General features: G+C 41.7%; 2 protein-coding genes across 2 annotated transcripts in view; one reads left to right on the top strand and one right to left on the bottom strand.

The window, feature by feature from the left end:
- The first annotated feature begins 38 nt into the window (after positions 1-38).
- Positions 39-11,093, top strand: LOC103471026 (LON peptidase N-terminal domain and RING finger protein 3). Its single transcript, XM_008419794.2, has 12 exons — positions 39-918; positions 4,659-4,777; positions 4,858-4,980; positions 5,555-5,671; positions 5,765-5,933; positions 6,017-6,101; positions 6,211-6,325; positions 6,416-6,537; positions 6,627-6,785; positions 6,876-7,038; positions 7,128-7,277; positions 8,365-11,093. Exons 1-12 carry the CDS (start codon positions 261-263, stop codon positions 8,521-8,523), a joined length of 2,139 nt encoding a protein of 712 aa, XP_008418016.1. The 5' UTR covers positions 39-260; the 3' UTR covers positions 8,524-11,093.
- Positions 11,094-13,913: 2,820 nt separating this feature from the next.
- LOC103471072 (uncharacterized protein KIAA1211-like) overlaps positions 13,914-25,080 on the bottom strand; it is a 50,201-nt gene continuing 39,034 nt past the window's right edge. Inside the window, exons 7-16 of the mRNA XM_017307009.1 lie at positions 22,378-22,644; positions 20,790-20,889; positions 20,224-20,506; positions 19,655-20,129; positions 17,414-18,590; positions 16,082-16,185; positions 15,844-16,006; positions 15,623-15,741; positions 15,473-15,554; positions 13,914-15,043 (exon numbers count right to left, since the gene is read on the bottom strand). Coding sequence (XP_017162498.1) covers positions 14,712-15,043; positions 15,473-15,554; positions 15,623-15,741; positions 15,844-16,006; positions 16,082-16,185; positions 17,414-18,590; positions 19,655-20,129; positions 20,224-20,506; positions 20,790-20,889; positions 22,378-22,644 — 3,102 coding nt within the window. The 3' untranslated portion in view covers positions 13,914-14,711. The remainder of the gene's footprint in view (positions 15,044-15,472; positions 15,555-15,622; positions 15,742-15,843; positions 16,007-16,081; positions 16,186-17,413; positions 18,591-19,654; positions 20,130-20,223; positions 20,507-20,789; positions 20,890-22,377; positions 22,645-25,080) is intronic.

The following is a 25,080-nucleotide window of genomic DNA, read 5'->3' as shown; positions in this document are numbered from 1 at the left end:
ACTGTTTTTTTTCTCGACTCGTCCAATCAGAACAGCTGCTCGGCGTCACGTGACCCAGTTGTTTTACATAACATTTTTTTTTTCCTCCCTCTCTCTCCTCACTCCACTGAGAATTTTATGTTTCCTGAACTTGACCGCTAACATTTCAGAGCAGTCTGTACTTCAGTGGAGCCGGAGGCTGAATGGCAGCCTCGGCACCGAGCACTCAGGCTCCACTCAATAGATGAAGAAGCGGGAGACTTCCAGGAGACGCGCTCCGTATGGGGACTGAGTGCGAGAGCATGCTGCATCTGGCAGCGGAAGCTTTCCAAGCGAACAACTTCGAGCTGGCGGCGGATATTTACGAGTGCCAGCTGGCGTGTGCCGGGGACCCTGGGAGCCGGCTGGAGCTGATGGTGAAGCGGGCTGACGCGCTCGCCTTCGGGGGCAAAGTGGCGGAAGCTTTCGAGGTGTACCGACAAGCATCCGAGATAGACAAACTCAAACCCGCTCACCTGTCCAACCTCGTTGGGTACCTGTCGGACAGTATCCGGAGACAGGACCGGGGTGGGAGTCATGGCAGCCGCTGGAGGACGGGTTGTGGGTCAGGTAGCGGGTTTGAGGACTTCTCCTGCGGGATCTGTCTGAGCTTTTTGTTCGAGCCGGTGACTCTGCCGTGCGGACACTGCTTCTGTAAGAAGTGTCTGGAGAGGGAGATGAAAGAGAAGGAGCGGCCGGTGGTGTGTAAGGAGTGCAGGGACAGCTCCAGGCTGGCCGACCTCCAGACTTACAGGGTGAACGTGGTGCTCAGCAGCCTGCTGGCCAAGTGGTTCCCCAGCTTCCAGCAGGCCGGCCGGCTGAGGCGGGAGGGGAACGGGCTGTACGCCGAGAAGAAGATGGAAGCAGCGCTGGAGAAGTACAACCAAGCCATACAGACAGGTAATTACTACCAGTATGCCTGTCCTGACAAAGTTTGACCTTTTTAACTTGTGTTTTTTTTACTAGTTTGTATTGTAACGCTGTGTGGTGTTATAAAACCACCAGTGAACGACAAAGGTTGACCTTTTTAACTTGTGTTTTTTACTAGTTTGTAATGCTGTGTGGTGTTATAAAACCACCAGCGAACGACACGACACTCTCATTGGTACAGAAAGTGTGTCACGGAGTGAGTGACAGACAGCGGTGCTCCCTGAATGTTCTCCGGTATCTGAGGGCAGCCGCCATGTGTTGGATAACACGGTTATGTAGGCTGGGCCAGTGGACCAAATATTACGTAAGCACGTAGCCGCCCCACTCATTGTGTAACGTGAAACAATGAGACAGTAAATATAGGTCAAGGGTACCATTGCGGGTCACGTTAGTACTAAAGTGCCAGGTCGGACATGAAACAAGTGGAAACTTTATATATAAATGTTCCGTTCATTGTGTTGCGCTCTAACTTTAATTCAGATAAATAAATAAAGAAAACAAACCAGATACATTTTTTTTGCATTGTTTTCTTTTAGTGTGTTTTTTTAAACGTATGACGCTATAGATGAACTATAACCTAGTTACACACTTTCAGGATCAACAGGTCTGTTTTTATTGTAAGCAAAGGTCCTTCTGACTGGGAAGCATGCCCTGACCTCATTTAGCTACCAGCAGCATGCTTGTGTAAGCTGATATCTGGCTCAGTAATGTGAGTCTAATTGCATGCATCATTCTGGTCTTTCCTTTAGTAGATACGCTGGCATGTACATGTACCAGTTCTCCTCGAAGCTTGGCACATTTTGTCCTTTTACAGCCTTAGTGTGTCTTATCAGGATTTTCAGTGATAAGACCACTGCAAAAATAGAAGATATTTGTGGAGTTGGAGGCGAAGGATATAGTTTTGTTGTGTTGAGACCACATTGTTTAAGACTTGGTCTTGTCTTATTTTATTTTGGGAGTTTTTCTCTATTTGCTATGATGTTGTGTGAAAGTCAAACGGTAATGGGGGTTCACGACTACTCTAATAAACTTTGACAAAAAGAAGGGCAGGGAAAAAGATAAGCACTTGCTCTATTGCTCAGCCACCTGATTACACCATAGTTAAACATTTTATAAGAAGACAAATCCAAATCTGATTAAATAAAAATAATTTTTTATTTGTAGGATAACCTCTTCCTCCGTCCCCATAGCAGGTTGCTACCACCTATGTTTCATCAGCCAATACCAGAAAAGAAGATAGTATATGGTTCTAATTAGTCTTAATGTTGGCCTGTCACTTCAGATCCCATTGAAATAATTGGTTTGTTGATTTACGAGCGTCATCGGAGAATAAAATAGTAAGAGAAAGAAAGAAAAAATAAGTATATCTCTACCTACTAACATGTATAACCAATAGGGATTCCTCTGAAGTCACAGCACAACAGCTCAGTTTTAAGACGTTCAGTCTTTGACTTCTGGGTTCCTAGCACTAAAGTGTAAACCTCCCTGTTTGGACAGACGCAAACTTAACATTTAACCTCAATAAACGTTAAAACCACGTTTTTTCAGCTTGTTGTTCATATGATCAAGCATCGTCTTCGGGAGAGGATAATCCAAGCCTGAACCACAGTTGTTTCCCAGGAAATATTACATAAGATTGCAAATGGAAAGTTTTCCATTTGCGTTGAAGTACTTTTAATGTTTTGTGAAGAACATGTGCAGTTTAGATGTCAGTGGGATACCAGGACATAATGGTGCTAGATGCTCAGTAGGAGAGACATTAAGGTGGAAAAACATGAGTGTCATTGAGACCATTAATCAGATGTCAGCATAAATCCATCAGTATTTCAAAAAGAATTGGCATGTCTGACATTAAAGGGTAAAACAACAGATTCCATTATAGCCAATTTGTCCGTATCCTACTAGAGCGGAAACAGCTGGATTAATCATGATCAATTATAGAAATAATTGTCAACTAATGTAGTAATCGATTAATCATTTACCAGTGTATATAGTCTCAAAAACATCGGACGTGCTGAAAATAATAACACCAGTCAGAGCAGTAATTAAGTCAAACAAAAATCAAACACATTTTGGATTTTAGATGAAAACCTTTTTTTGTCTGGAAATATGTTTTACATAAATATGTCCTCAAGTGGCATTTTTAGCTTCGGCTGGTTCAAATTATGAGGTGACACTCTCTTATTAAGTATCTTTTGCTATCCAATTATTAACTGATGAATTGTAAAAAAAACAACAAAAAAACAGCCAACAGATCAGCTCTACACTGTATTGATGATAAGTGAAGCAGAAAAGAAAAGCAGAAATTATCTTCCCCATTGTGTGACTCACAGTTTGTGATGCAATTATCACAAAAAAAACTTCTAAAGTTGGCCTCTCACTTCTCATTAGCACATGTCTGCAAAGTCGCTTCGCAGCTAATCAATACGTCGTATGTCCTACTTGGACGGATCTGCATGTATAAATAATCCCCTTCGCCTACGGGCCTTTTCAGCACTTCCACTGATAAATCTTATTGGTGTGAGTGAATTAATATGCGAGCCAGAGAGCGCTTTGCTTTGATTCTCGAAGGGCCCGGCTGCGACATTTGCATAACTTCTTATAGTTATGAAACCTGCAACATGGGTGACCTTGATAGTGGTGCATGGTTTTGTAAGGCAGCAGTGCTTTTTCATAACACATTTTGTAATGTGGAAGCTGGTCCGTTTTTTGTAGGATACTCTTCTGACACATAACTATGGAGCGTATATGCTTCATTAAGCATGTATGCTTAAATTAAGCTTTAAGTGTAACAACAGTTTGTATACTGAGCAATTAGCCTCATAGAAGTTAGAAGAGTTGCAAATACTATTAAAAAGAAAACGATTCATGGTTGTTTTTACAAATAAAATCTGAAAAGTGTGGTGTGCTTTTGTGTTCGCCTCTCCTGAGTAAATAGTTTGTACGACCGTCCTCTACCAGCTTAGTGAATGTTTGCCTGTTCTAGTTTGCTTAGTCAGAGTGAGCTGGAAAAACTGCAACTTGAAGGTCAAATGCTTTTACTTAGACTGGGCAACTGCATTTATTGCCGCYGAGTATTTTCTTTTTGCCACAACTAACAGGTTTTCTGCAAGGTTTGTTCTGTACCTAGAAGTGGTGAAATGATTAATTATGAGTAATCCATTATTGAAATAATCATAAACTAATTTAGTAATCAATTGTTAATTGCAGTATACAGACTCAAAAACAGGGCCAGTTGCTGAAAGAACAACACACTCAAAGCAATAATTAAGCCATAACTGTTATTTGCAGAACGTGGCAATTTATTATCCGATTAATAAAATAATTGTTAGTTGTAGCCCTAATATCTAGTTTGACCAACTTTGATCACCAGTTTTCTGCCATTCGTAGCCGTTAACATGCAGGTAAACAGCTACATTTTGGTCTCATCTGCATGGACTGCTTTCTTTTATTGAACAAGCTAGATAAAATATCAGTTTAAGTTTTCTGAATAGTTTTCCAGGGGTATTGAATTGCCCCTATTTGCTATGAAACATCCTTGAACATTTTTGTCCGGTTCCAAATATTTCTGACCCCCAAAAGTACATTTTGAGGGAAAATGTACTTTTCCCTCAAAATGGCATTTTATTGCATGATAAATAGTTATTCAACTAACAGAGCAATACAAAAAACATCCTCATCTTTAATTCCTCTTTGTGTTTATCTCACAGCACCCACAGACCACATCCTGTTCAGTAACCGCTCTCAGATCCACTCCAGTCTGAAGCACCATGACTGGGCTCTGAGAGACGCAGAGACGGCTTGCAGACTGATGCCCTTCTGGACCAAGGTAAGACTCACATCCTTTTTATTTAGCGTAATTTCATTACGGTTGGAATGGAAAGTAATAGACTGTCTCTGTGGTGACAGGGTCATGTTCGTAAGGCCCAGGCCTTGGTGTCATTGGGCAGGACTGAAGATGCTCTGAAGGAGTACCTGATCTGTCTGTCCTTAGAGCCGGACTGTAGACTGGCTAAGGCTGAAGCTCACAAGGTAAGCATATCTTTGATCACTTCAACATGGCTTTACTGTAGGGATGAAATGATTAATTGGATTAAACACGATTAATCAGATTAATCACAATTAACTGGCTTAATCATGATTAATTGGATTAATCATGATAATTCAATTAATCGAATACTGAAATAAATGTCAACTAATTTTGTTATCGAATAATTGTTTAAATAGAGTATACTGACTCAAAAAAATTTCATTTTCTGAAACAAAAAACATATGCAAAGGAGCAATAAAGCCAAAACTGCATCAAACATATTCACATTTTGCATTTAAGAGAAAAGAAGGAGTGGAATTATTTGTTTATTTACATCTTTTAACATATTTCTAATTCTGTATGTTAAAGATGGAAGTGGCTACATAAAAAAAACATCTGCAGAATCTGCCATTTAGAAAAAAATCTGATTAATCAATTGCCAGAATGATCAATAACCGGTTTCTAAAATACAGTTGCAGCCTTACTTCAGTTTTAAGAATGTATCTTCATCAGTATAAAACTGTAGGGATTTACAACAAAATGGTCACTTGAACGCTACCCTCTGTCACCTCGCAGCTTCTAAGTGACTTCCTGGCTCCAGTCACCGATCAGGTTCCTGAACACATCTCCGGCTGCACCAACTTCCTGTCTTCCAGAGCACACATCAAAAGCAGTAAAACTGAACCCATCCAGGTAAAGGTGCTCCTCCTTCGAAATCAATCTGACACCTTTTCTTTCTACCACTTCCTTCATGGACTCTTCTTCTACTGCTCTTTCCATTTTTAGACCGTCAGTCCTGGGTTGCTGTTCACAGAGCTTCCTCCATCAGCAGCTGGGAGGTCCAACGGGAGTCTCAGAAAAACCGACTCAAATCTCCTTAAACGGAAACGAAGGGACGTGGAAGAAGAGGGGGAACCACAGGAAGAAATCGGCCACCAGAAGAAATCCAAGTGTGGTGAGCTTAACGCTCTAGCACAACTGTGCTGTTTCTCCTAGGGGAGGTTGTGTTGTTCACCGTCTGATGGTATCTCTTTGTAGAACCAACTCAGGGCCTGGATTCTTTAGGTGCCATGTCCAGTGACCTCTTGGACCCAATGGATCTGGAGTGTTCCCTCTGTATGAGGTCAGCCTGTCAAATGCATCTTGAACTATCCCATGCCAGTCACAAGAAAACAAGCTGGAAAATAAGTTAATTATCATGCTCTTGGTTTTTGGGTGTGTCTCCTGTCCAGGCTGTTCTACGAGCCGGTAACAACGCCATGTGGGCACACTTTCTGTCTTCAGTGCCTGGAGAGATGCCTGGACCACAACCCCAGGTGTCCACTGTGCAAAGAAGAGTTGTCTGAGGTACGCGCTGGGTCACATATATGATATTTCTCCCAATGTCGGCCTCTGCTTCGTCTGATTCATCAATTCTCCTTCTGTGTTTCCACCCAGTACTTGGTCCAGAGGCAATATTGTAAGACGGTATTAATGGAGAACCTGATATCAAAGTATCTTCCCTCTGAGTTTATTGAGAGACAGAAAATGCACGAGGAGGAGATGGCTGAGCTCTCCAAGTACGTCAGTAAACACCCTCTGCTCTTCTTCTTTCCGCTTTCTTGACTTTTAACTGAACTCATCGTCTCACCTTCCTGTTTTGGTTTAGTCTCAATAAAAGCGTGCCTATATTCGTGTGCACCATGGCCTTCCCCACCGTGCCGTGTCCGCTCCACATCTTTGAGCCCTGCTACCGATTGATGATTCGCAGGTGCATGGAGACGGGAACCAACTGCTTCGGCATGTGTCTGGGAGACGACCTCAAAGGGTTAGTGGCAGAGGCAGTTTSTCATCTTGGCACTTCTTGAAATTAAAGTAGACGCCTAAAACACAACGCATCTTCCCTTTTGCCCCACAGATTCGTAGGCTACGGGTGTCTGCTGGAGATCCGTGACGTCAAGTTCTTCTCGGACGGCCGATCAGTGGTGGACACGATCGGCAGACGGAGGTTTAAAATCATTCAACACCGCGAGAGGGACGGATACAACACGGCAGATGTAGAGTATCTGGAGGATGTGAAGGTGGGATGAGAACTGAGAGGGAAGGAGCTTTAAATAGACCTAAAAATGGAGGTTAAAGGTCTAAGTTGTGTCTTTTCATATATTTGCAGGTGGAAGGCATAGCAGAGCATGAGCTGCAGTCGCTACATGATGCAGTGTACGACCAGGCTCTGGTCTGGGTCAACTCTCTGAAAGCTGAGCAGAAGCAACGCATCGAAGGACACTTTGGACCAATGCCTAAGAAAGACCCCGAACCCCAGGTACAAACACACTTTTTTGGGATGAACACAGCATCCTAGTGAAGGCGGGTATTGCATGGAGGTAGGATTGTATGTTGCATTGTGAGGATTTGCTGGAACACCTCATCAACCCCTCATGATTAGATAGCCAGGCTAAACACAGGAGGACAGCTAGCTTGACTTTAATACTCTCCACAGTATTTACAGGCAATCTCAAAAGTCCGTTCTAAGGCATTAATATGGACTGCCTGCTTTCTGACCTTTTCTTTTTTCTGTTTGATTCTGTTAGCTGAAATAAACAATGTGAAGTAGAAGGTGCACTACATTTATAAGCTAATGTTAACTTAAACATAGCGTCAACTGAAAAAAAAATTGTTAAAAGGTTAGCCTGTTAGCATCAAACAAACACTGTTACAAAGGTAACTCGCTCATATTAGAACAGAAATTAAAAACATTAAATAAACAAGTTACGGAGTAACATAAAAGCCTCATTTATATCAAAGTGATAATTAACTATCGTTAACGAGTCATTTTAACTCACCTTTATCACAGACAGGTATCAATGAAACAGAAAAGGCTTATAGTCCTAAAGACCCTCTTAGCTGCCCAACAAGGTGCCTGAGGTAAAATACTAAGTTCAATAAAAATCTATCTATTTATAACAAATCCTTCTTTGTCTTTAAATGTGTTTTACCCAGAACTACTCAAATGTCTTAGTTTTAGCTTGACCTGGTTCATTTTTATTTATTTATTTTTTTAATTCCTATTAAGCATATTTTCCTATCCAATTATTAGAAATGGCTGAGCTTTTCATGTGTTGATGCTAAACATACTTTTTTAGCCACAGATGCATCCTTTGCTACAAATGACCAAGTGCTCACTAAAGAAATGCTATGTTAATGCATTATAGACAATGAAATGTTTTTCTTATTTTAATGTCGTATAAAATAGGCTTACGTAGTTAAATGAAAAATGTGCCGAGTGTGTCAAAAGAATTTTTATCAGATTGCTCGATTTTTGTTAGACTAATAAATAGAACAACCAATTTAATATAAAAATTAAACTGATTGTCTCACCCGGTGTTGCTCTGTCTCTGTTGTCCCTGCAGGCCAGCCCCAACGGCCCCTCCTGGTGCTGGTGGCTACTGGCTGTTCTCCCTCTGGAGGGCCAGGCCCAGCTGCCGTTCCTCGCCCTCACCTCCCTGAAAGATCGCCTCAGCGGCATCCGCAAAGTCCTGCTCTTCATGTTGCAGAGCAGGCCCCGGTGACCTGACAAACGACGTCAACAAGCTACGCACAAGCGCACAACACCCTCGCCCGAGAGCAGCTGACGACCAGTTCTTCCTTTTCTTCGCACAAATAACAGCCACCGTTGCACTTCGACGGCAAACTTTATAAAACAAGGAGTTTCTCGATCGAATATCTTCCTCGTGCTACTTTCACTCGGCAGGAAAACGACGAACGGCGGAGGACTCGCAGAGCTATGTTTGGTGAATGAACTGAAGTGTATCGCAATCTTGCTTTGCCACAAAGTTGCAGCTCAGCGTAACTTCGCTCACTCTGATTTTCTCTCTGTACCCTGTGAAAAGCCTCTGTGTCATTTTCATCTGTCTACGTTCCACTGAGTTTCTTCCTGTTCCTGCAGCAGTCTGTAGTTTATTTGGAGCTCAGCAGGTAACATCCCCCAACTGGTCAATCTGCTTTAAAGTGACACCAAAAGCAATTCTTCCTTTTCAGATACGTTTGAATTTGAAATAAAGCGGTCACTAATCTGTTCAAATAGATATGAAAATAAAGAAAAACAACTCGACATATTTTTTTTTTTGTGTAAATGCATTCAAGAATTAGTTTTGATATCTCAAATAGTCTTGCTATAATAACAAAATAAACTTACCTTTTAAAACTACTTACTGTAGAACCCCATTACATAGGTAAAAACTGGTTTGGGTTTTGACGGAATTATGAGTTTCAAAACCACAATATTGACTTTGAAGGTTTGGAAATGATAAGAATGTGCTTTATGACTTTGACTTTCATAAGTACAAGGACTTTGAAACTCATATTTATGACTTTTCATCACATAATTATGCCTTACTATTGTTTTTTTTTTTCTTCCAAGTAGCAAAAACGGGCTTCCTTCAGCTTCTGAACTTCCATCCTTCGTCCAGTTGTCTCTTTTTCATCCATCTAAATAACATCAGATCGAACAGTCATATATGGTCTGCTTTAAGGCTCCCAATCTTTTGTTGGACTGTTTTTTTTGTTTTGTTTGATAGCTATTATTTATTTGGTTATTTATGCATGAAGTGACATTGTTTACATTATACATTGAAAGAGATACTGGGCTGCTCACTTTCCTCTGATCCAACCTCTCGTTGTCGATACCGTGGTTATCAGTGTGAAGCTTTAAAAAGGAGCTGCACTAGACATGTTTCTTTTTTTTCTTTCTTTTTTTAAACCACATTTTAGGGAAACATATTTAAAACAAAATAAGAGGTTTTTTTTTGGACACTTAGCATATTAAAATAGTATCTGGTGAAGGAATTTTGCAGCGAGGAAAGGCCAGTGCCTTTTGTTCTCACACAAAGGAGTAGATCCATTTACAAACCAGACTTACTTCCAAGTCGCTTTATCCGAGTTTTCCCCACGACCAGGTTAAAACATTTTTCCGCAGCAGATTTAACAAAATGAAACAAGAGGAAACATACTTTTGAGAGAAAAATAACAAATCTCGAGGCCTTGCTCTTGTCTGTGATATGATTGTTTTTACGTGCAAAAGCAAATCTTTGAAAAATGTATGAGATTGTTTGGCTTTACCTTTAAAAAAACATTTTATTTTGTATACAAAGGTTTGATTTCTTCTTTCTTTTTTTTTAATATGTTTCTATGTCAACGTAGTTGTTTGTATTTTGAATTTTCTTCGCTTATTGGTGTTTGTCTGGTGTGTCGGTGTATGTGAAGTAACTCGTCAATTCATCCACATTGTAATAATTTCTAAAGGGCCAAAGCAATGTAATGCTGGACATTAGAGAAATTAGGTTGCTGTACAATTACATGTACTGGAAATGAAGCATTTAGGCATGGGTTGGTATAACATTCTAACAGCGCTGAGTGAAATCATAATTGTATGTTTTTTTTTAATTAACCAAAAATGTACATGCCTTTATTAAGCGATTCTCTTTTAGTTTCCACACTGTGACCATCCATGTTTTTAATAAACTGAATATTTCCAAATATCTGATTTTCTCTTACTTGAGAGAGGAAAGAAAAAATCTAGCAGTCTTCACTCAGCCAGCTGACCAGCAGTGCGCAACAACAGGTAGAAGAGGGGCGTTCAGACACTGTTCTTATCCTCCAACTAGCTGGAGAAAATTCTGCATGATGGAACATTTCTCAAACCATAACTTTTTAAGTTATACCTGGTATACCTGGATATCGGCCACGTGCCCATGCCTAATTTCAGGGTGTTGTGTGACAGTTTTAATGGGAAATGTAAAGAATGACATTTTACTAATTATAAATTATCCTGAGTACAAGCTAGTTGTCCCCTATATTTAATGTTTTTCAATGTTATTTATAGAAAATGAAAAAAGATCATTATTGCTAATATGTGCAGTACATGAAAGGGAATAGGCTACATAATTGTTAATTATAGAAATGTCCAATGTAAAATCATAAGTGAGATATATCTGATCTATTGACAAACTTGTGTCTGGATTGATGTGTACAGACTGACTTTATATTGAAATCCTGTCTGCTTGTCCCAACATGTTCAGTGAGTGAATATGGTAATGGAATAAACACATGTAGCAATAATAAAGCCTGAAAGTTTTACTTACGATTTGGTTGGATTTTCTGCATTGTCTTAAACTGGACAGATCCTGTTTTGATGAATTAATGGAACAATAGTAATGCGCACAATAATAAAAGGGAAAAGACACCTTAGTGTTTTTTATTTTTTCCAATACTTCACACTTCATCAAAAATGTTTCAACGCAATAGCTGGCTTCCCTTTTACGTATACACTTTAACATTGTATCCTTAATGTAAATTTTGAACAATATTTTTTAAATCTTGTCGTAGAGAAGCGACTGATAAATATCATTTATTTCACGACTGCTGACTTTAAGTACTGTACACGAAACACGAAAGCTAGTTCGCTGGCTAACCTAGCAACATTAGTTATGTTATCAGAAATTAAGACTCAAAATTAAAAGCCAAATGAGAAATAATATGTTCATTGGAGACAATTCAACATGATGGAAATTAGCAATAGTTGATTTAAATAGTAGCCTACTTAACGTTTGGGTTACATTTTAATTCGAACTAAATCAGCTTCGCTTTACAATTTCCTGCGTAGCAATGATAGTTGACGGGTCCTTCTAGAAACGAACACCATTTATCAAATTTGCTCCAACTTATACTGGAGTTGACAGTTTTATTTTTGGCCAACATTATATATATATATTTTTTTTTTTTTGTAAAAAAAACAAATAAATACATAGGCCATTATTTTAGGAAGGTGACAAAATGTTGCTTTGCATTCGGTGATGTGAGGCTTGGATGAAATGTTATGAAGTTTGTAGGTCTAAGTAGATTTTATTACTTGACTTATTGCTAATAATGCTGTTTGAATTAATTGAGCAAGTGCAAGTGTATTTTTACATACGTGTTTGTARTCTGCATGCTATAGCAGACTTCATAGACTATTTTATGGACCGTTTCCCCTGGAGGTGAATGAAACGCCTGAATTTCATGATTAGACGGGTGACACGCCATGTTGACACAAATGGTGTATCTTTTCAGAGCACAAATGTTGCCTTTTCGAAGAGTCTCCACAACTTTCTTTAGGACCTAAGCGCCCTTAGGGGGCACAGATAGAACCCCTTCTCTCGTCCGCATCCTGCCAATTTGGCTGGTTATATAACCCGAACATGAGAAGGTCAACAACTACCAGCCATCGCCATGGATACTTGGCACGGTCTCGCATGCATCGTACGTCTTGGCTGATCGACTTTAAGGCCTACATGTGAATGCGACCGTGCAGGTGTCAGAAGTAGGCCAGGCAGCAGCAGTGTTACCTAACTCACCCAGAAAAGACATCTGGAGAATCTAAGCTCAGCCGTTATGGCTTCCTGTTCTGCATGTTAAACATGCATCACAAACGCTGGCTCGAGTCCTAGATTCATTTATGCAAGCAGGAACCCCCTATAGGTCAGCTTCCCATGCAGAGTAACACAAAACCATACAGGAATGAACGTGTGTGTGTGTGTGTGTGTGTGTGTGTGTGTGTGTGTGTGTGTGTGTGTGTGCGCGCGTGTGCGCCAACACTAGTTTTCCAGGCACTTTGTGTTCTATAACTTTAAGGTTAAAAGGAGTTGAACAGATATCAGACTGTGATCATGTGTTGTTTTTCCTGCCAAAACTTTTCTGATCTGTGATAGGTGTCCAACATGGTTTAGCTGGGTGTGGCCTAATTACATCCATGTGAACGAGCAAGAGTATTCTCTACCAGGRGTGAAAGTTTTGTACACTCAGTGTCTGTATGTTACTCTTGAAGAAGCCCAAGTCATATTTACATGTTTTAAAAGAGTTTTAAGCCRTGGTACCTATAAACACTAACCAGTGCAACTTGGGTTTCCTTAAAGGGGCAGTATTATGCATTTTCCAGGCATATAGTGCCATTTTATAACACAATCAAGTAACTATTTTGGGTATTTATATCAAATAGAACTAAATTAGATTTTKTAATTCAGTGCCTTGAAATTGGGTCTCTTTCTTTAAAAACTCCTGCCGTTTCTGAAACTCCGCCTTCAGGAAGTCATCACATGGCTCCTCTATTAGCCCTTTAACAACGTYTTAACCAGAAGTAGCTCGAATAATAAGATCAGCAAACGCCCAGTTGACCCAGGTGTTTGCTAATTGCTGCTGGCTTGTCTGAAGGAGCTGAGTGGGGAAGGGTTGTTCAAGCTCTGAMGCTTGGAAACTCCAGTTCAGAGGAGGAGCTGCGCCTTRAAGGCGGGGCTAGGCCCACCCAGGCGTTTTGCACAGCTGACTGGTTGCCATGGAGATTGAAGGATTTCTCAAACAAGCATTAAAGAATCAACGCAACACTCCAGGTATGTTGTTGACAACGGAACGTCATAAAATAATTTTACATTCAATCACCTTTCACCTTGTAGGTAATGAKCAAATATCTCATGCAATTCACCTCTCCATCTTCAGTATCTCCACTCATTACAGCTTTTCTCTTCTACTTCTTCCTCCAATTGCCTTTCTAAAATCAAAATGAAAACAGAAGCAGAAGTCACCTTAACAGTTCAGTTTTGTGTTTTGTGGTAGATTTGGAAGAGGTTCTCGTTTTCTAAGAAGACCGTAAAGCTGCACGTTCTTCTCATCAAATCTGGGTCAGATAGTTTGAGTGAAAAACAAACAGTTCTTRCAATATTATTTATGTGAAAMAAGGACAGAAAAAGATAAGRAATTTTTAATGAGCTCAACTGTAATGCACCACAATGAGCCTGTCACGTAAATTTAGAGGTTTGTGGTTGCAAAATTTTTAAAATTAAAGTCTGAAAGCTTTCACAAGACACGATTTCCTCCCTTATCCCACACAAAACAGACCAACCCCCCCCCCACACACACACACAGAAGAACATGGTGTCACTTGATTTCTTTTTATAACTGTACACTTTATGTACAAGACAAAATCTCCAAAGGCAATGCAAAATAAAACGTGTAACATTAATAATTACTGTAAGACAAAACGTAAATAAAAGTGAGCAAAGCTCGGTCCCGGAGACGGGAGGATGCTGACCGCTCGGGTTCGGTACTGAACAGGATGTTTTGTTATGGATATCAACTGTCTGCGGGACGCGTGCTCGTATCCTGCGGTTACGAGCGCGCGTTTACACTTTCATTATCGCTGCACACCTGCTGAGGCAGCAATCAGTGATTAGTTTAGTCTCTGGGGAAAACGTTAGGCAACTTCCTGAAGGACTTTCTTCGTCACAGAGATAAAAAAAACCACCTCACACTAGGAAAGGGAAATGCAGAACACGTCCGCTCGCTGTAGAATGAAACAGACTGATTCTCTTCTACAAACTGGATGGCTTCTGCCACGATCCTATGTTCTTAGCTGATGTTTGACTCTTAATTTAGATAAAAGTTACAGTTGTAGTTTCCTGAAAATTTGTCTGGTTTAGGCACCTTATTTCATAATAATAGAGACTGAGAGAAATATGGATACATTTACTTCTGCGATTCAGACAGACGTGGCTGTAGAACATGTGGAGGCAGAGCAAAAAAAAGCTGTTTGTAGCTACAGGGCTGCAGGTTAGAAACCAATCAGAAAGCCCGAAGCCGGCGATACAACGTGCAAACGCAGTGCGGTGCTTTAGAGTTTTTACGTTTTGGCCCGCAAAAACTTTCTTTGGGTCGTGAGCACCGGGAGCYGTCACTGGACGATCTGCGGCATCTCGCTCCAGGCTTTGGCCTTCTTCTTGGCGAGCGCCATCCAGGGGGGCTCATTCTGGGGCAGAGCGGCAGGAGGCGAGCCCCGCTGCGGGGAGGCAGGCTTTTCTGGGACAGTCCTCGGCGAGGCGACCGGTGGTGTTTTGGAGAGAACGGGCGGGGGCTTTGTAGGGGAGGAGCGGGGAGAGTCCAGTTGGGRCGAGGGTTTCGCTAGGGTGGGGGGCGCCTGYGGCTTTTGGAGCGGGGGCTTCGGGGGCTGAGGCGGCACCGGAGTTGGAACAGAGAAAGTCCTTCTGGTCTCCTTTTCTACCGACACTGAAGGAAAAAAACACAAATACACACAATCAAATAGAGAATTTAGACTCAATTATTATGTTTGCAGGTGACACTAGCTGCGTTTCCACTGACCACAGTTGCGCACATTGAAATTATGAAAAACCTAAAAGCGACATTTACTCCAGTGCTTCTTAAATATGTTTTTTTCCCCTCTTTCTGTCGCATTTTTTAAACTCTGGAGCAACATGTAGTCCAGAAAATACTGTACTTGTTTGTAGATTTCAACTTAAACATAATCATGGTACGTCTTGAATATGGCTAGTCTTTGGTCTGTTTTCCAGTAGCTTTCTTTTACCACGTGGGGGCAGTGTTGCTCCAATGAGAATCCACTTCCATAAGAACAACTTTTGTTTACTTGAGCTCTATTGCGGTGCTTCCTGTATATTCCAGTGTTTTGCAGGTGCTGACCTCTGCTGGTGGGTTCAAGCGGTTTGCTGAAGCTGCTCTGCTCCCTGCWTGGAGGCAACGCCGGCTTCTTCTCCTGTTCCTCCTGTTGAAACAGCAACACATTGTAAATGTGCTACATGTATTAATATTGTACAAAAATAAAATGATTACCTTCTTGACTGTAATTTCATTAAGTGGGGTTTCTTTGTAAACCTTCTGTTTCTGTTTGGCCACAGAGATCCAGCTGGGGGGATCAGGCCCGCCGGGCGCACTTCGGGCTGCGGGCGGCTCTGAAGGAACACGACACAGCAGGTTGACGGCGTCAGATCACCGACTCGTGCGGACGGTGTGGGACGGGACTGGACGGGACTGGACGGGTTGGCGGCACAGACCTGAGATGCGTCTTGGTTTGACTCCGGCATCTCCGTGGACCTCCGGTTTCCTGGGCAGAGCGGGTTTGTTGCCGATTGGATGGCTCGCGGGGGGCTTGTTGCTGATTGGCTGGGGTGACTCAACTGTAGCGGAGGGCGGATGTGTCGGCGACTCGACTTGAGGCTGGATGACAAACGACGACGAGCTTAAAGTGGAACGTTTGCATTGGATTCTACTTCCTGCTTTGTGTTTGCCTACCTCTGATTCGACCTCTTCTGAGCCGAGCCGGAGCAGAGCCGACGTCTTCCTCAGCCGAACCCCAAACGGACTGTCTGGGTTGGCCTCTGCCACCGCAGCGCTCTCTACAGGTGACGGCGTGAACAGGTTAGAGTCACTCCCAGCAAACAGGAGTTAGAGAAACTAACGCTGCCTTTCTGTAGCTTTAGARAGTGCAGGTGGTAAATGGCTTGCAGATGACAACTYGACCATACTTTTTCCTTCCACCAAACTTTTCAATAACTTCAGTTAATGATGCTGAGTCAAGATTCCTATACATAGGGGTGTCAAACTAATTTCATAATATTATGAATGTCCATGTGAACAAATGTAATGATAAAACATGTTAAAATATGAACAAACAGCTACCTGTGTATTCAAAGAGCACTTCTTATAATTAAATAATATTAAAAATCTTTTCACACTCATGTAGTTTGGAAGTATTCAGATAAAAACTGCTTCGATTTGATTGATAAAATAATATTTAAGCGCACAACTGATTTTTTTTTAAGGTTCTTTCTATGTGAAGCTCATAAAGAGCTAGAGAGGGACACATTTGGTYCCTGGGCCTCATGTTTGGCACATGTGACGTTTACCTTAGAATATTTTTTTTTTTTAAAAGAGACTTTTATTTGAATTTATGTTATGCAAAATCCTAATTTTCTGAGTAACTGAATTCTGGGTTTTCATTCGGTACAAGACAAAGTGTTTTTCTTTTATCAACATTGTTTCTGTTTTCACTGATTRCACTTTGTTAAAATGAGCACATTCTACGCAACCATTATTGCCACATATAAAAAAAGAAGAAGAAAGAAACAACAAAGATTAAAACAACCCCAAAGTCCTAGAAAATATTTACTTGTCATTTAATACAGSGACTGTGAAAGACCCTGTTTGTATTGTGGCTCAACAATAATTGACAGATTCCTTTTCTACAACATTTAGACTATTTGAAATATTGTCCATTTAGTGCATTACTGAGGAGATAAAACCACAAATGTCTAAAAAAAAAAAWWWATATTTTCAGCAGGACCGGATTAGAAGAATAAGGGGCCATGGGCTAGAACCAGTTTTGGTGCCCTGTTCAAAAACTAAGCTAAACAAAAAAAGGTCTGGCTCAGCTTTTCGGTTTTAATAGAAACTAAATGTGACCCTGGAGTTAGGACCCTAATGGCAAAAAGTTTGGTCATCCCTGCCCTGCTCTAGGCTGTAACTTTACACATATTTCAGAACTTCGTATTTTGTTGTGTAGGTACCATGGCAACTACACAATGTGTCAAACTCTGACGCCCGTTAGAGTCCTGGTGTTCTCACCTGGTGTTCTCCCCGGTGCTGCGGTTTGGGCCTCAGCCGGAGCGGACGCTGCGTAGCTCTGCGGTTTGGAGGTGAAGCTCTCTGAACTCCTCCCTCTGACCGGACTCGGTGCCGCCTCCGCCTCCACCTCCACCTCGGCCGGGCTGCCGGGTTCTGCTTTCAYGTCCCGTTCCTTCCGTTCCACTGCATCCACCTCGGCTCTCCTGTCCCAGAGCGCCGGAGCGGCTGACGGGGAGGCGGGGTGGCTCTGCAGCCGCTGCCACGCCGGGGCGACGGTGAAGCGGACTTTGCTTTGATCCGTTGGTGTTGATGGCRCTTCCTGTCCGGAGGAATCACCTAGTTCTGGCGCTGATTGCTTCTCTTCTTCCTCTTCTTCTTCTGGTTTTTTCGCACCCTCTATCCGCTCTGTCACGTTAAACTCTGTGGGTTCCTCTGCAGGGGAAAGTGGCTCTGTTACAGCAGCGAGCTGGAGAGGAGAGCTGGGTTTCTCTGAGGTGGGGGAGGCCAGATGGATGTGTAAGGTGCTGGTCTTACTGGGGGAACTGGTGGGACTCTGATCTGAACAGGAAACAGAGCGCGGCTCCGGCAGGAACAGCGGAGGACGTCTGGAGGAAAGACGACCTTCTTCCTCAGCTTCAGTTTCCTTTTCCTCCATGAGGGGACTTGTTCCGTCTTTTCCCAATTCCACGTCGCCTCCACTCTGATTTCCATCAGGACTTCTTTCCACGTCTTCTGATTTAAGATCCTGGAGTTCTTCCTCTTCCTCAGCTCCAGAGCTCTCATTTAAAACTTCCTGCTCTTCGTTCCCTTCGGGAAGTATTTGATCATCCGTCTCTGGGGCAGCATAATCTCCTTCACCTTCCTCTTGAATCGACGAGGCAGTCAGATTCTCCTCGTCTTCAGCGTCAGGGATCCCCTCCGTCATTTCCTCTTCATCCTCAGCTCCAGCTTCCTCCTCTGCCTCTTCTTCATCTCTCACCTCCTCCACCTCGACACAGCTTCCTTCCTCCCTTTCTTCCACCTCGTTCTGGCATTTTTCATCGACAGCTTCTGGCTCCTCCTTTACCTCTACCACCTCCTCGTCTTCCTCGCCGCTATCCCGTTCTCCCTCCACTTCTTCCTGGTTGATAGTTTGTTTGTTTTTTTCCTCGGATTCAACTTCCTCTCCCTCCTCATCCTGAAAAATACGAGTGTAAAAATGATGGACATTGTTGAACATTGTTGGAGGAATTTAGGAGTTTTCTAACGGTGCYATTTCTCCCCAAATCTTTAGTTTGTTTAACACATTTGCTGATGACAAAGTCAGGTACTGGTTAAAACCCTCAAATATTGAAAGGTTAGCATATAAAGCTACAGTATGTAACTTTTATAATACATATTTATCAAAATTGTCACTATGCCGTGAAAGTAGAATACGAGGCARGTAATCTGTGAAAAAACCCTCGGCCTTCTCTCAGCGCTAACTGCTATGCTACAGCTTCTTACCGACAGCTAGCCTGTCATGGATWGTAATGCTAGTTAGCACAGCCACCAATGACGACRGATAGACGGTTTTCCTGTAATGGTGAGTTGTTTCTCCACMAGTAGCACWTTGAGAACCACCTMCGTGCTCTGATTGGTTGTTTCTGACTARGACTGCTGCGTTTTTACATACAGAAATACTGGAACAGAGAAGAAGTGGAGGAGTTTGATTTTTTTCACAGATCATCTCTCATATCTCTAAACTGTCGCAACATTGTGACAGTTTTAGCAAATATGTACATTTTTTATTTTATTGTTTTTATAAAAGTTACATACCGCAGCTTTAAAAAACAACTTGTAGCCATAACAACATCTTGGGCTTTGATTAATTGCTCAGTGGAGTTTGGGTAGAACCAACAGCCAATCATCTTCCTCCAAGTTTTCATTAGATTTTGTAAACAGCTGTTTCAGAGGATTTCTGGCCCCACTATCGTTTATTAATGATATGCTGATCTTCTTGTATATGTATATTTTATATATATATATTTTATATATATATCCAGGTACATCTTTTTCATTAATTTCTTTCAGATTTATCTTGTTCTTATAGTCCATTAAAAGCAAGAAGCACCAGGTATCTGTGAAACGTAAAACTTTCTGGCTTTTTAAAGTGTTTGTTTTTGATTTTGATAACTTATTCAAGTGTGAAGCTGAAAATTAAGCAATAAAAATAACTGGAAAACTATTATTGACAGTTTTCAAAAGGACATAAAGACATACAGTGTGTTGAATGTGCTGAATGAATTGCTCCGAAACTTTGTCCTCCTCGGGTTCTTCCTCTATGATTTTTGCTGCTTCTTCTTCTTTTTCTTCTTCTACAGCGACCTCTTCCTCCTGTAATGACCGAGGAAGTTCCTCTTCCTCCTCCTCCTCTTCCTCCTGGGCAGTCCGATCAGACGTGTCAGGACTCAAGGCGGGGCCCTCACAACCAGCGGGATTCTCTTCTTCCTTCCTCTCGTCAACTTCCACCGCCTCATCCTCTGTCTCCTCCGTCTCCATGACAACGCCGCTCACCTCCACATCGGGCGAGTGAGAGGTCTTCAAGGAGCTCAGCACCTCCTCCAAGAGCGAGCTCCCCTCCTCGACGTTTTCTTCTTCCCCCGGTGAAGAGTCACTCTCAGAGTGAACGGCGCAGGAGAATCCTGCAGGGCCAGTCAGGTGCTCCATCTGACCAGCAGGGGGCTCTGGTGAGACGCTAGAAAATCAACAGGTTTTATTTGAGTGGAGGAGGTTAAAAAAAACAACACAGTAAGGAGGAGGAGAAGAATGAGGAAATGATGTGGGAGCACCTGGGACTGTCCAAGGAGGAGGATGTGGAGCTGGAGCTGGAGGAGAGAGCGCACCGATCAACCGAGGCGTCCTGCTCTTCCTCATCATCCTCCTCCTCCTCAGAGAAACCGGACTCTGGAGGACAGGAAGTGTCCGGGGTGTGAGAAACATCCTGTTCCGCTTCCGCATCATCTTCTCCCTCGTTACCCCCGAGCGGGAACGCGGAGGAATCTTTTTGGGGTTCGTCCTCTTCGTCCTCCTCCTCCACTTCTGTTTCCTCTTTCAGCTGATCCTGACTTTCGACTGAGTCACAGACAGAAACAAGAGTTCCTAAGAGTCATGGTTAACTTGAAATAGGAAAACACACTGACAAGAGTAAAAAAAAACAAAAAACTAATTAAAACAAAACAAAAATAAAAACACCATCATTAACTCCAGTTCCCTTCAGGTTCTACTTCAGATATGTAAAGAAAAAAAAAAAAAAGCTAATAAATAAAAAAAGTGACAATTATAATTTGCTATTGGCCTTCAGAAACTCCTGTGTGTCTTAATGAAATGTGTTGAGTGATGAATGAACGGCGCTGACCTTCTGCCGTCTGCTGCTCCTCCATAACGTCTGCTGCCGTCAGAGACACCGTCACCTCCTCCTCCGCCTCAGAGTCGCCTTCTGCTTTCAACTCCAGGCGCTGCACAGACATGACGCGTCATCATCAGCTGCTACTTACTGTACAACGGGGTGAGGACGTCAACAAAAATGTCATCAGAAGAACAAGACTCAAGATTTAGGCCAGGTTGGGTGAACGTTCTGGAAGTGTAACTTCTAACTGTGTGCTGCAGACACAGTGCGATTACTTCAGTATTTGCATACAATAAATCCTTCTGCACAATCAGTTTTATTTTTTTTATAGGACTGATCGGTTCCCACAATTATGACTGGAAAAATCAGATAAGGTAGCTGGCAGGACTCCTAATCACAAGAAAACAAAAAGCTAGCCTCCAAGTTAACTAAAACCTGAACGGGAAAAGGACGGTTAGCATCTTAACGCTACATACATTTTACACCTAAAATAAAAAGTACCAGCATTAAAAAATGTAGAGCAGCAGAAATAACAGGTAAAAGAAATATATCAGTATTGCTAAGAGGACAGAAATCAAAGTAATTCAGCTATAGCTAAATGTTCACATCCGTGCTAGCATTAGCATGATAGACCTGAAGAGTTTTATAAAAGTGTGAGAGAAGGAAAAAATATTTGCTAAAATACAGTCTTGTCATGTTCAAATGATCCAGGTGTGTATTCTCTTGTCTTSTGCGTATCTTTATACTTACATGATAAATAAACAAAACTTTATTTTACACATTTGTGTTTCAGTGACGAGTAGTGTATATTATATATAGAAGTGTATATTAGCAGCTAGTTAGCGGTAGCTTCAACTGCCCCCAGTCACAGAACTGAATGATGTCTGAATACGACTCAAACATTTGCCTGACAGAAAAGTCCTGCCACATCAAAATKTAAGACCTGCRATTAATGTATTTCAGGCCAACTTACATTGTTTCTTATGAATTTAAGATATTAATTTGAGCTTAATTAACCGTTTTTAAGGATGCCTTGTTTTTAATCATAACGTTTTTGTCAAAACCTTCAAAGCGATTTCATGTTTGTCACCTGGAACAGACTTTAGACAGAGCTTTCAGGGGCTGGAGCCCAGGGCCCCGATTGTTTGGGGGGCCAGAAAAGACTTTTCTTTTTTTTTCTTTTTTTTACAAATGTGTGTTTGTATTCTAAAACTCCCAACTCAATATTAGACAAGTTGAATGAAGATTTTAAGATTTTTATGATCCAAACAATACTYAAGTATTTGGAAATTCTGATGTTATAGTAGATTTCCTGGGAAACATCATAGCTGCTGACCAGGGGATGCGTTTCACCTGCCATGCATCGGTTCAAAAGCGCTGAGATGAAGGACTATACATTAACGTATCATAATTTTCATTAGTAAAATAATTTTTCTGAGCTGGACAGGGCACCAAGACTGACTCCAGCCCAGGAATGTGGCCCTGCTTGTTACCACAAACAGGAAAATAAATAACAGTAATTAAAATATAAATATATATATACCAAACCTAGAGCCTTCTGGGCCATGTAACTGGAGGATGTGTGTGGCTGTCTTACSCGGGCGGGTTTCCTCCTGTTGCAGGCCTTGTTTCTCAAGCCCAGCTTGTGCTTGGCAGCAGAGTTGTCCAGGCAGACAAAGGGACTGGCCGGCTGGCTGAAGTYCCCGGGAACCACAGGGGGGCTCACGGCTCTGCCGGACAGCTGGCGGGGGAAGGAGACGGAAGGTTTCGGCAAAGTGTTTCCCACATAACTTATTGACAGAAGCTTCACTTTCCCAGCACTTATCRGCGTAAGAGAAAGGAAACCGCGTGATGTTTTTTTGGGCTACACTTCAGGGGGAAACCCCTTAATCCTGCTGAGCTCAGATGACTCCATCCACAAAGTCAGCAAAAAAAAAAACAAACCTTCAAAATAATGTAGAAAAATGTTGGTTTAGCCAAAATCAGGCCACACTAACACAATCAGAGGTACTTTAGGGGTCTCTCAGCTGCGGTTAGCATTGAGGTAAAATGTAAAGCAGCAGAACGTCGTCTCAACAGAAACATGAAGGCGTGAGGTGGGGAGGCGCGTTGAATGGAGCGCTGTAACTGAAAGCAGACGCGCTGACTGCAGAGCTAACCATCGGAATGCACCCCGAACACACAGACACGCATACAGTAGGTCAGTGCGGCTGGAAGCGAGAGAAAAAGGGTCAGAAGTAGAAAAAAAGAAAAAAGAGCGAGAGAGAAAAGTGACATGCAGGGAAAGAAGAGGTCAACCTGCACACTTCCATTTAAGGTCAGAAGAGCAGCGTGAGGATCGGTTTGAACAGAAACGCATGTGAACACAGTAAGTAGCATCGTCCTGTCAGCACATGATAGTTATTTACAGCGCTGCAGATGGGAGGCTGTGCTCCTTTGGAACGCATGAAATGAAACAAATACAATTCTTAAATGAGAGTTTATGCATTTCAGAAACATCAGATCCAACGATTTATGTGAAAGCGCAAATAAACATAGYTAAAGATGCACACAAATGCTGTTAAATGTAAATTGGTAATCGTAAATAACTAACTTTATTTATATATGTAGGAATCCAAACAGAACCCGCACACGACGGGGAGAAAACACAGAAACATCTCACACAGGGATTATGGAGAACCCACAATATGGATCAAATCAGTTTGAACTCTGCTTTTTGGAGATTTTTTTTTTTAAAGCTCACCGCATGCAGAAAGTTCCTCTCCTCCTCCASCAGCTAATGCTGCAAACGGCTAACGCTAAGCAACACTTAGCTGGACGTTTGCGGCTTCAGAATGGCCTGGTTTGTGTATTTAACTTGTTATAAATTTGTTTCCAGGAGTCTGCTTTTACCTGGAAAGATCATCTAAATAATAATAATAATAATACTTTTTTTTATTATTATTATTAACCATCGTGCTCTAGGCAAACCACAAAAGCCCAGTTTATTTGTAGAGCACATTTCAGCAACAAGGCAGTTCAAAATGCCAATRTGAAACAAGCAACAAACATTAGATTTTGTCCAAAGCCATCATCAAAATCATCAAGCATATAAACATCAAACACATTGACTAATGGTCCAGTTATTGATTTTGCATGTTTTTAATCTTGGATCGCTGAGGGATAAACATGCAGACACTGATATTAATGTGATCAATAAACATTAAACAGATCTGGAACTAGTCGGTCAAGACAAACACTTTACAACAGCAAATCTCAATCTATTTCATCGTTTTTTACTTTTTCACAAATAGAAAATCGGTGGGAAATATTCAAAATTAGGAGTCTGAATATTTTGATCAGTTTCAAACTCACTCCCTCAAAAGGGACTGAGTTTGTTTGGGATTGAGATTGAGTTTGCACAACAACAAAAAAATCTCTTCCTGTTTGCAGCTTTTAACTAAAGTCTTCCAACATGTGGGCCAAAACAAGAGGAAGTGACATCACTGAAGCATCTATTATTCTATTGGCTGATGCACTAAACAGAATCTGGCACGTAGAATCCCAATTAGACGCATGAAAATTAAGGCAAAATGTTTTAAAAAGAAAACTTTTTCAAGGCGGTGTAACTCAAACTGGSAACATAAACTCRTCGTTTAACTGGAATCCTGAACTTCACTGCTAAGAGAAGAATCTCCTTAAAGGTTTTACATTTTTTGTGAGCACGTCTTTTYAGCCAGTCATTTGTCACTCTTTCCARTTGGGAACGCGCKATKRRGCCGAAATGCTTCCGAAACGACCAGAACTTCACTGTCATTAAAAGCTCATTTGTCCYGGTTTGCTGGCGGAGCCTCCAGSCGCTKAGAAAGACGGCCGCTTCTCGCCGCATCCAGCGTCCGGGAGTGCAAAGTCGTAAAGCATCGAGGGAAGAACTGAGCGGCAGGAACAGAGAAAAAAAAAGTAGAAAAAGCGACAGAAAGAGAGAGAGCAGGGTTCATTTTATATGAAGAATGCTTTTATCTAGATCCAAGAGTTTAAAGTGTAGACTCGGATCATGAGATGCTCATCACTGTGATCACATGAGCAGAAACGTCCCAGACACAGACACACTCACACAGTACAGAGACTCTTCCTGCAGTTCTTTTCTTTACTTTAGTTATAGCAGCAGTTCAGAAAYGTGACGGGAAGCTAGTAAACTGGTTACCAGCATTTATGTAACTAAGTAACAGCCTGTCTGTACTTTTTTACTCTTAAGTAGTTCACAAAACCTGAACTTTTGCTTTTACTTCAGTATTTCACTCAGTTACATTTGAAATCATAT

This window comes from Poecilia reticulata, linkage group LG10, assembly GCF_000633615.1.
Source record: "Poecilia reticulata strain Guanapo linkage group LG10, Guppy_female_1.0+MT, whole genome shotgun sequence".
Classification (NCBI taxonomy): Eukaryota; Metazoa; Chordata; class Actinopteri; order Cyprinodontiformes; family Poeciliidae; genus Poecilia; species Poecilia reticulata.
The sequence above is the reverse complement of the archived record's forward strand: the minus strand, read 5'-3'. Positions and strand labels throughout refer to the sequence as shown.